The sequence below is a fragment of the Musa acuminata genome, unplaced genomic scaffold (assembly GCF_036884655.1).
Source record: "Musa acuminata AAA Group cultivar baxijiao unplaced genomic scaffold, Cavendish_Baxijiao_AAA HiC_scaffold_1077, whole genome shotgun sequence".
NCBI classification, from domain to species: Eukaryota; Viridiplantae; Streptophyta; class Magnoliopsida; order Zingiberales; family Musaceae; genus Musa; species Musa acuminata.
The window spans coordinates 1,288,230-1,300,304 of NW_027021291.1; the positions used below are offsets into that span (position 1 = coordinate 1,288,230).

The 12,075-nt window shown below is 49.5% G+C and overlaps 1 protein-coding gene across 1 annotated transcript; it reads right to left on the reverse strand.

Annotated features, from left to right (window-relative positions):
• Positions 1-9,774: 9,774 nt before the first annotated feature.
• Positions 9,775-11,873, reverse strand: LOC135666217 (probable leucine-rich repeat receptor-like protein kinase At1g35710). The gene has a single exon (XM_065177786.1). The coding sequence runs from the start codon at positions 11,871-11,873 to the stop codon at positions 9,903-9,905; it is 1,971 nt and encodes a 656-aa protein (XP_065033858.1). The 3' UTR covers positions 9,775-9,902.
• Positions 11,874-12,075: the final 202 nt, after the last annotated feature.

Consider the following 12,075-nt stretch of genomic DNA (forward strand, 5'->3'; position numbering starts at 1 on the left):
TATGAGATATCTGACAGAGCCCTTGTCTTATTGGATGCAGATCCAATACCCACTAGGGAAGGACCCATTAGGGTTTGACACGGGATCTCTATAAATAGGAGGGATTCACAGCCTCATAGGCTAGAGTATTTGCTTGCCCTTCCTATTCTCCTCTCCCTCTCCACCTCAGAGCAGGCCTGGAGTTTTTGAGGAGCGTCGTCGCAACCCTGCTGTGTGGATCACCGCTAGAGAGGAGGACGCTTGACCTCCTTCACCCTCTCCTAAGGATCTGTAAGGAAACAGGGATATACGATCTCCCTAGGTAACACAATCTCTATACGCAGTTTTGTGTTTTGCGGATTTTTGCGCACCAATCTTCGCACGACGACGAACATCTTTTTGGGAATCGGGGATTTTTGTTTTCTTGTTCTTCCGCTACGCATATGATGTCGCCCCCCATGATTTCCCAATAGTGGTATCAGAGCCAGGTTGTTCGTGCGAATGATTGATTTTTGAACTGCGTGTGTTGTGTTTAGAAAGAATATTGACGTCAAAATCGTTGACGCAAAAGCGAGGAAGGGCAGCAACAGTTGCTGCCCTCGATCTGCATACCTGCAGCCACCTGCAGCGGCAGCCGCAGCCGCACCCAGGCAGCACAGCGCCGGCGCATGCGCAAGCGCTGTGCCTGCAGCAGCCGACCGGCGGTCTGCTTGCAGCAGGCTTGCTGCTGGCGGGGCTGGCAGCCCACGGGCAGAGGCGCCGCAGGGCAGCGGCGCCTGCCGCCGCTTCTCCCGCGGGCGAAACCCCCCCACAGGGGCGGCCGCCCGGCGGTACAGCACCGCCTGCGGAGGCGGCGGCGCCCACCCGCAGCGGCATCGCCGCCAGCGGGCGTGCCGCCTGCAGGCGAGGGCAGTGCCCTCGCCCCGCCGCACAGGCCGCCGCCGGCAGGGTGGCGACGGCGGCAGCAGCGAAAGGGGGAAAGGGTATTAGGGTTTTCTGGGCAAAAGACAGTTTTGCCCCTCGGAATTTGAGAAATTCCAGTTTCTGTCTTTTGTCCAAATTACGAAAATACCCTTAGGAATTGAGAAATTCCCTACATGTCCCTTATTTCAGAAAAATATTAATTAATTAAAAAGTTTAGTTGATTATTATTTTTATTATTATCTAATAGTCCTACATGATGATTATTTATACATAAGATGTATGATGTGTGGACGGATGATCATGGACCGTGTGATGTGTGTACTTGTGATTATTATTATTGAGGTCTGCGAACCTCCATTATATTTCTCGTTTATTGTCGGGCCTGCGTGCCTATGATTGAGTTGTAATCATATGAGGAGGTGCAGCGGGAGCGTGGATGCGATAGCGGGACCCACGAGACGGACGATCGTGATGCATGGAGATGCATCAAGATGTCGTCGGAACCGACGAGGACGAGATGAACGATCATAGGGCATGGAGATGCACCGTTGCACACATAGATCTTGATGTGAGTGATTAGGCCTACTGGCTCGGGCCTAATCATATTAGGTTGTGGTCCATGATCATCTGATGTGATTGCTTATACATATACTAGATATGTATATATATTTGCATGCGATGTAGATATATATTAAATATGTATATGTGTGACATGTCATATTAGGAGACCAAATTATAGAAACATCTCTCGATAATATTAAGTCGATAAACGTGAGGCAATTAGATTGACTCACGTGGCCTTCCATCGTTATGAGTAGGAACCGATTCCCGGTGTAGGTTGAGTTGGTCGAGTCCCTCGAGACTCACCTATATCGCGATTCGCTATCTTGCTTACGACATAGAGATGTCACCGGTGACCTGAGGGCATGGTATGCTTGGTCGAGTCCCTCGAGGGTATATCATCAAATCAGACTCATCTTGTAACGAAGGTGTTGACTTAACCGAGCATCATGGTTGGTCGAGTCCCTCGAGGCCATGGTGATTCGGAGGCCAAACAGGACGGGAATCACAAGGAGTTGTGATCTGCAAGAGTTGCCTACCTTTTAGGCTTAGTGTGATTGGTCAAGTCCCTCGAGGTTACACTAAGACGCTGATTGGATCTTGATCCCCACTAGAAGTCTGCCGGAGACTTCCGTTTCACGTGCTGAGGGTGTCGCGTGACTCGTTAGTAAAATAGTGGGAGCATATTAAGATAGAAGTCCATATCTTGATAGTTTATTTCTTGCAAAATCTGCATGTTATTCATTTTTGCTACATCTTTATTTTCAGAAAATGTCGTTTTCAAATCCCTTACGTGGCATACTTGATGTCAACCGCCTCACTGGTCCAAATTATACGGATTGGCTCCGTAACTTGAGAATTGTTCTCACAGCGGAAAAAATCGTGTACGTCCTTGATACAATGATGCCTACGCCCGAAGAAGGGGCAAGCGAGGATGAGATCGCTCGCTACGTGAAGTACATTGATGACTCCACTCTTGCTCAGTGCTATATGTTGGGCTCTATGACTCCAGAGTTACAGAGACAACATGAAAAGATGGATGCCAGATCCATTCTCCTACATGTCCGCAAATTGTTTGAGGAACAGGGAAGGACTCAACGATATGAGATATCCAAGAGCCTTTTCCGCGCTAGGATGACTGAGGGGACACCGGTTCAGAACCATGTCCTAAAGATGATTGAGTGGATAGAGAAACTCACAGGTCTAGGAATGGTCCTAGAGGATAACTTTTGTGTGGACATTGTGCTTCAGTCCCTACCAGATTCCTTTTCACAGTTCATAATGAATTTTAATATGAACAAGCTTGAGGTGACTCTCCTAGAGCTCCTCAATATGTTGAGGGAGGCAGAGAGTACTATTAAGAAAGAGAAGCCAGTTCTCTACACTAGTGAGACCAGAAAGAAAAGGAAAGCAGAAAGGTCCCTTAAGAAGGGAAAGGGCAAGGGCAAACGAGGTAAAGCAAAGGTTGCTAAGAAAGACCCAGCAAAGAACAAAGGCCAGTGCTTCCACTGTGGTAAAGATGGGCATTGGAAGAGAAACTGCAAAGAGTACATTGCAGAAAGGGCGAAACAAAAGCTTGATGAAGCTTCAGGTACATTCATGATCAGTCTCCATTTGTCAGACTCTTATGATAACACATGGGTATTGGATACCGGTAGTGCTTATCATATATGCAATTCATTGCAGGTTCTGGCAAGGCCTAGGAGACTAGAGAGAGGCGAGATGGACCTCAAGATGGGTAATGGAGCAAAAGTTGCTGTATTAGCTGTTGGCGAGGTCGCCCTACATCTGCCTAGTGGAGCTTTTATTGCATTAGATGCATGTTATTTTGTTCCTTCTATTATCAAAAACATTATTTCCATTTCATGTTTAACAGTTAGTGGATATAAATTTGTTTTTGAGAACAATGGTTGTTCGATATTATTAGATGATAAGATCATCACGAAAGGAACATTGCATAATGGTTTATTTATGTTAGACACCACTCCACATATCATGAATGTAAATGTGTCTAAAAGGAAACGAGATGAGTTGAACAGTGCATACCTGTGGCATTGTAGGCTAGGTCACATCCATGAAAGAAGGATTCAAAAGTTGCTAAATGATGGATATCTAGATCCATTCGACTATGTGTCATATGCAACTTGTGAGCCTTGCATTCGTGGAAAACTGACCAACTCTCCATTTAGTGGAACTGGAGAGAGAGCCACTGAGTTGTTGGAACTCATACATAGTGATGTATGTGGACCCATGTCAACTCATGCCATTGGAGGTTACTCCTACTTCATTACATTTACTGATGATTTCTCAAGGTATGGATATGTGTACTTAATGAAGTACAAGTCCGAGGCTTTTGAGAAATTCAGAGAGTATAAGAATGAGGTGGAGAACCAGACTGGAAAGAGTATCAAAACTCTTCGATCAGATCGAGGAGGTGAGTACTTAAGTACAGAGTTTACTCACTTCCTCAAGGACCATGGGATATTATCCCAATGGACACCTCCTTATACACCTCAGCTCAATGGTGTCTCTGAAAGGAGAAATCGTACATTATTAGATATTGTACGGTCCATGATGAGTTTCGCTGACCTACCCATCTCATTCTGGGGATATGCCCTAGAAACCGCAGCTTACCTTCTGAACAGAGTTCCAACTAAGTCGGTAGTGTCTACACCATATGAGATATGGAAAGGGAAGAAGTCTGATCTTAAGGTTGTTAAGATTTGGGGCTGCCCTGCCCATGTTAAAAGACACAACCCCGATAAGTTAGAATTAAGGACAGAGCGATGTAAATTTGTGGGATACCCCAAGGAAACTTGTGGGTATTACTTCTATCATCTCGAGGACCAAAAGGTCTTTGTAGCTAAGAGAGCAGTGTTCCTTGAGAAGGAACACATTCTTGACGGAGACAGTGGGAGAATGATAGAATTGAGCGAGGTTGGAGAACCAAGCTCAAGCACCACTCTACAGCTCGAGTCTGTTCAGGTACCTAATACACAAGTATCAACTTTACGCAGGTCTGATAGAGTATCCCATCCTCCTGAGAGATATGTGGGACATATTAGAGCAGAGGATGTAGAGGATATTGATCCTCAGACCTACGAGGAGGCTATTATGAGTATAGACTCCGGGAAGTGGAAAGAAGCCATGAATTCTGAGATGGATTCTATGTACTCCAATAAGGTTTTGAACCTAGTTGATGCACCCGAAGGTATTGTACCCATCGGTTGCAAGTGGATCTTTAAGAAAAAGATCGGAGTAGATGGAAAGGTAGAGACCTATAAAGCAAGGCTAGTGGCTAAGGGGTATCGTCAAAGGCAAGGTGTTGACTACGACGAAACTTTCTCACCCGTAGCAATGCTAAAATCCATCAGAATTCTATTGGCTATTGCAGCACACTATGATTATGAGATCTGACAGATGGATGTGAAAACCGCATTCCTCAACGGGAACCTCGAGGAGGAGGTGTATATGATGCAACCTGAGGGATTCGTGTCCAAGAACTGCCCAGATAAGGTGTGTAGGTTGCTTAGATCCATTTATGGACTAAAGCAAGCTTCCCGAAGTTGGAACATAAGATTTGATGAGGCAATCAGATCTTATGACTTCGTTAAGAATGAAGATGAGCCTTGTGTATACAGAAAGGTAAGTGGGAGCGCTATTACCTTTTTGGTGTTATATGTGGATGACATCCTCATCATTGGGAATGACATAGGAATGCTATCCACAGTAAAGGCTTAGTTATCTAGACACTTCTCCATGAAGGACTTAGGAGAAGCATCTTATATCTTGGGGATTAGAATCTATAGAGATAGATCCAAGAGGATGCTTGGCTTGTCCCAGTCCAGGTACATAGAAACTATTGTCAAAAGGTTTGGCATGGAAAATTCCAAGAGAGGTCTCATACCGATGAGACATGGGATATCGCTTTCTACGAGTATGTCCCCAAAGACTCCAGAAGAAAGGGCGAACATGGATATGATACCTTATGCCTCAGCAATAGGGTCTATCATGTATGCCATGCTATGTACTAGGCCTGATATAGCGCATGCTCTGAGTGTCACGAGCAGGTATCAGACGGATCCAGGCTTGGAGCACTGGAAAGCAGTAAAGTGTATCCTTAAGTACTTGAGAAGGACTAAGGATCTTTTACTAGTATATGGAGGTAATAGCCTTAAGGTTGAAGGCTACACTGACTCAAGTTTTTAGTCTGATGTCGATGATAGCAAGTCGAATTCAGGGTATGTGTACACCTTGAATGGAGGAGCAGTGTGCTGGAAGAGTTCCAAGCAAGATACCACTGCTGACTCGACCACAGAGGCGGAGTACATTGATGCATCAGATGCAGCAAAGGAGGGAGTCTGGTTGAAGAAGTTCATCACAGATTTGGGAGTCGTGCCGGGTAGCGAGGAGCCGATCTCCTTATATTGCGACAACTATGGGGTGATTACTCAAATAAGGGAACCCGGGTCTCATCAGAAGTGTTCTGAGGAGGTTCCAGCTTATAAGAGAGATCGTAACCCGAGGAGATGTAGCAGTGGAAAAAGTTCCATCCGAAGATAACATTGCAGATCCACTGACAAAGCCGTTGTCTCAGATTGTCTTTGAACGTCACAGGGGTCTGATGGGGATCAGACACATAGGTGATTGGCTTTAGGTCAAGTGGGAGATTGCTAGTCATAGGTGCCCAGCAAGCCAATCACGTGAGTGATGGCACGTGTGACTTGATACATAATCTTTTTGCTTATTATATTTTGGCGTATATCACTTTATAACTATTGCATAAATGCATATATATTGTGATGTCCTTGGATTTGTGCAATGGGAATCGGATCGTGATGAGATCACGATAATGAGATCGATTCACCTTTAAACACATATCCTAAATAATCCCGGTCATAGGTTACTCGAGAGGGACATCGTGATAACCGGATAGACTGGTGTGCTGTATACCCGTCCATATGATGGATGCAGCTGGTCTCATAGCTGCTCGTGTAGGGACACTAGGGATACAGTACAGGTGCTCATTGGAGAATGAGTTCACTGATTGATCCGCTTACGGAATGCTGGATGGTTGATGATGCCTTATTGTCAAACAATGATTCCGTAGTCCTAGTGGTGTATCTGGTCCTTAGACTTGAGACACCAAGGATGTCCTGTATGAGTGCTCCACTCTTTGATACCAGACTTATAGGTTTGGCTATTCCCAGATCTAGTACAGTTGGTCATTGGGAGTGGTAGTCGACCTTACGAGGGCTATTGAGTGTCGACAGAGGATCATCCACTCTCGGCATCATGAGAGGAATATCCCATGTGTTCTTGCTCAGACAAATCCCTGGCCAGGGTCATTCGGGTTGAGAGAGAAAGAGTTCTCCGGGAGAATCCGATTAGAGCGAGACTCGAGTAAAAACCGTATGGGTCTGACAGCACCATGCTCGATATACGGTCTCTGGGATATTAGATGGATGATGGACTATAGGTACATGGTAACTGAGGACAGACAGGTCCAATGGATTGGATTCCCCTGTATCGTCTGGGGACTACGGCGTAGTGGCCTAGTACGTCCGTAGTCGATGAGTCAAGTGAATTATTATAGAGATAATAATTTACTCAGTCAGAAGGAGTTCTGACAGGTATGACTCACGGCCAGCTCGATATTGGGCCTAGAGGGTCACACACATATGGTAGGCATTGCGATGAGTAGAGGTTCGGATATGAGATATCCGACGGAGCCCTTGTCTTATTGGATGCAGATCCAATACCCACTAGGGAAGGACCCATTAGGGTTTGACACGGGATCTCTATAAATAGGAGGGATTCACAGCCTCATAGGCTAGAGTCTTTGCTTGCCCTTCCTATTCTCCTCTCCCTCTCCACCTCAGAGCAGGCCTGGAGTTTTTGAGGAGCGTCGTCGTAACCCTGCTGTGTGGATCACCGCTAGAGAGGAGGACGCTTGACCTCCTTCACCCTCTCCTAAGGATCTGTAAGGAAACAGGGATATACGATCTCCCTAGGTAACACAATCTCTATACGCAGTTTTGTGTTTTGCGGATTTTTGCGCACCAATCTTCGCACGACGACGAACATCTTTTTGGGAATCGGGGATTTTTGTTTTCTTGTTCTTCCGCTGCGCATATGATGTCACCCCCCATGATTTCCCAACAGTAATGCCATGGACGGTTTAGGTCGGGCGTACGCCAGGAAGTTAAGCTCGAAATCCTTGGCGAGCTGGTCGAAGGAGGCGATGGTCCCAGGCATCAGGCCGTCGTACCACGTGCGGGCCGGCCCGCGCAGAGTCGTTGGGAATGCCCTGCACATCAGGGCGTCGGAAGTGCCGAATAGCGCCATCTGGGCGCGGAAAGCGGCCACGTGGTCTGCCGGGTCGGTGGCGCCGTCATACGCATCCAGAGAGGGGAGGCGGAAGTGCGGCGGGATCGCCTGGTTTTGTATCTCGGGGGTGAACGGAGATCCTTGGCGTCCGTCTGCCCCGAGCTCTCCCTTTGACTTGCGGACTTCCTGTTGTACCTCGTTAAGCCTTTGACTGACAAGGCGTAGCTGAGCCCGTAGGGCATTAGTCGAGTCGGCGGTCGGAACCTCGGGCTTGGGTCGGCTTGCCGCGTCTTCTGCTTCTCAGCTCCCGGGCCGAGCTGCGGGGTTTTGAGGTGAGATGGGGAGCTCAGGAAGTGGTACGTGAGTCTGGATAGGGGTCTCCCGTTGTGGCGAGGGCCGGGTCGCGTGCGGAGGGGTCCGTTGGGAGACGATCGGGATGATGGTCTGGACCATGCTTGTCAGGGTTCGGACTTGGTGGGCGAGGTCGTGAAAAGCCTCGGGTGATACCGACGACGGGCCGACAGGCGCGCCGTCGGGGGGTGATAAGCTTGGGTCATTGAATAGTCGCCAGTAGCGCTCCGATACCGCCGCGGGGCGGTCGTCGTGGATTTCATTATGCGGGGGATGCTCCCCCAAGGCGGGGAGCTCGGTAGTTGAGGATCCACCGAGGCGGATTCGCTGATCGCCTGACATTTGGACGGCCCCTCCTTCTAGCGCCAATCTGTTACGGTAAGTAACCTTTTTTAGCCGTGACCTCTGTGTCGACGCGGCTGGTTCAGGGCTCCAAATGGTTGGGATCAGACGTGGCTTCCCCGGGGGTGCTGTGGTGACTGATGTAGGGGATCTGACTGGAAAGTTCCACGGCGTCAAGTGGGTTCGGCAGCGGTCGAGTACCTGCACACAGGTCGGGTTGGTGGTTCGGCCCGACCCCTCCGACGATCAAGTCAGTGATGGTGGAGAGGAGTTTTTTGGATGAGATCATCCCCCTTACCTGCTAGGAGCCAGAGGGTATTTATAAGTGGGTTTGATGTTACCTGATGTGCCATCCTGTCGGGGCAGGGTCGTACCCCTGATGGCGTCTGTCGTCGTGGTCGTTGCGTGGAAGGCCGAGCTACCGCAGGGTATGGGTGGTGTCAGTCAGCGCCTTCCCCTGCCTCGGCCGGCCATGAGGGGTCAGCCGAGGAGGTTGTTTGGGTATGGCGAGTGTGGGTGCGCGTCGTGTCGTTGTTAATGCACGTTCTGGGGCAGTGTGCCGCACAGGGTGTCCGACGTGGGGGTACATTACGTCAAATCCGGGGTGTTATGTCAAATCAATTTTTTACCCCTATCAATAAATATTTTGAGTCGATGTAGACCATGATATATGATTTTGACTATTAAACGGTTCTTCTTAACAATCTCATGACTTCTGCCACTCTTAAACATCGGTTGGAGATCGGAGATTAGTGCAAAACCTAATCAAATTTACTTGTGATGAAAATAAAAACATAAAGAATATTCATTTTATCGAGGTCCTCTTATATAATCATAGATTTAGATTTGGTACACATATTTGTAAATATATTATTAGAAAAATATTGTGCAAGCCATAAATGGTAGAGGTTGTTCAAATTGAACCTAACCAAGATTTCAGTTCGGATCAATTGAATTGAACTAATTTATTTTATATATATATATATATAATTATTTTAATTATAAACTGATTAATTGAATCGAATTAATCGAATCGATTAAATAAATTTGAATCGATTACGATTCAAACTATCTTATTTTAATCAAATCTAACTGAAAACGGTTTGAACCAGATTTTATTACGTCGACTGACACAACACATGGATATTGTTCGATTGGAGGAGCTCAAGTATATAGATATATTCATCAATCTCTATAAATTATGTAAGTATGTAGCCTTATATTATATTATATAGTTTGATATATTAAGATTCCTCACCTTAATAGACAATTGGACTCCAAAAAACGAAAAAGAAAAAAGTGCAAGCCGTTCTTACGTTTCCATGAATTGTCAAACAAGAAAGTTTTGTTTTGTTCTCCGTCACCTTGACATCGGGAAATTAAATCTGAGACTCCTTCCTGTGTACTTTGGCTCGTTACCACAGCTTGCATGGCGGGAGAGGCGCGCTGCAGAGCCCCGTGTTTCCTCTGAAGCCCTCCGCCGTCAAGGGAGCCCGATGGCGCGGTATCCGACCGCTGAGCCTGTTATCTGACACATCGAACTCGGTCAGTCGCGCGAGGTCCAGCACGCCCTCAGGTATGATCCCGGAGAGCCCGTTCCCCGCCATCCTCACCTCCTTCAGCGCCGCCAGCCTCGCCATGGACGCCGGTATCCCGCCGCCAAGCTCTGGGTTGTGCGACACCACTAGCCTCTCTACTGTGTCCATCGCGGCCAGCTCCCCCACGCCCTCGTCAAGCCCCCCGGTGAACCGGTTGCGTGACAGATCCAGCGTCCGGTAGTGCCCCAAGGGGTCCTGCGTCCCCTTCGCCAGCACTGGCCGCAGCCGGCCGTACAGCTCGTTGGAGTGCAGGTCCAGGTCCATCAGCAGCGTCAGGTTCTTGAACCCCTCCGGGATCCCCGAATGCAGAGTGTTGTTGGAGAGGTTGAGCAACGAGAGCCCGGTCATGTTGCCGATCCACGGCGGGAGATCCCCCACCAGTCCGTTGCTGGAAAGGTCGAGGATCGAGATGGACGACGCCGACGACAGCCAGTCAGACAGCGGACCGGAGATCCCTGTGTCCGCCAGGACAAGCTTGAATATGTTCATCTGGCCGAGCCAGCTCGGCGGCCTGCCCAAGTGCATCAGGGAGTTGAAGGAGAGATCCAGCTCTTGGAGGTTCCGCAGCCGGGAGAGCTCGGCGGGGATTGGACCACCGAGGCGGTTCCGCGACAGGTCTAACGTCTGCAGATTGGCCAGGTTGGCGAAGCTGGAAGGGATCCTGCCGGTAAATCGGTTGTTGGAGAAGAAGATGTCCGTGAGCGTGGCGAGGCGTCCTATAGCGGCGGGCAGCTGACCGGTGAGCTTGTTGTTCTCCAGTATCAGTCTCTCGATGCTAGGTAGGCCGCCGATCGAATCCGGGATGCTCCCGGTGAGCTGGTTCTCCGACATCCTACAGAACTGCAGCGAGACCATACCGGCGATGGAAGGCGGAATGCTTCCCGTGATGCGGTTCTGGTTCAAGTAGAGAACCACCAGGTTTTTGAGCTTGCCTATGGAGCTGGGGATGCCGCCGGAGATCTTGTTCTCTGAAAGATCAAGAACAGTGAGCCTTCGCAGCAATCCGATCTCCATGGGGATGGAGCCGGTGAGGTGGTTGCCATGGAGGTCTAGTGCCTCCATTGCAGGTACCCGCCCGATGGATGCCGGGATGCCGCCGGTTAGCCTGTTGTTGGAAAGAGAGACCACGGAAAGAAATGGAGAGGTGAACATGGAAGGGGGAAGCGATCCGGAGAGGCGGTTGTTGCCGAGGGAGAGCTTCCGGAGTCGGGTGAGGTTTGCGAAGGCGGAGGGGATGCAGCCGGTGAGTTGGTTGGAGTCGAGGAGGAGGTGTTCAAGGCGGGAGAGGCGGCCGAGGGCGGGTGGAACGGGGCCGGCGAGCTGCTTGAGGTTGCTGAGATCGAGCAACCGGAGGGAGAAGAGGTCGCCGAGGGCAGGCGAGAGACTCCCGGCAATGGAGGCGTCGGAGATGAAGTCGGGCCCGGGGGAGAGGCCAGGGCGGGAGACGTTGACGACGCGGCCAGTGGCAGTGTTACGGTAAATAACGTTCTGGCCGCGACTTTGGGGTTGACGCGGCTGGTTCAGGGCCCCAAATGCCTGGGATCGGTCGTGTCTCCCTTTGTAGGGCTTGAGATGGCGGATGCAGAGGGTCTTGCTTGAGAGCTCCGCCTTGACGAACCGGGTTGACGATGGTCGGGTACCTGCACATAGGTCGGGTCGGTATCTCGACCCGACCCCTCCGACGATCAAGTTAGTGGGAAGGAGTATTGTATTGGGTTCAAGATCCCCCTTGTGCTGGGAGCCGGGGGGGGTATTTATAAGGGGGGTTGATGTTACCTGATGGGCCATCCTGCCAGAGCATGACCGTACCTCTGACGGCGTCTGTCGCCGCCGTGGGCGTTGCGTGGAGAGCCGAGCTGCCGCAGGGTATGGGGGGTGTCAGCTGGCACCTTTGACTGCCTCGGCCGGCCGTGATGGGTCAGCCGAGGAGGTCGTTCGGGTACGGCGGGTATGGGTGCGTGTCGTGTCGTCGTTAATGCTATTTCTGGGG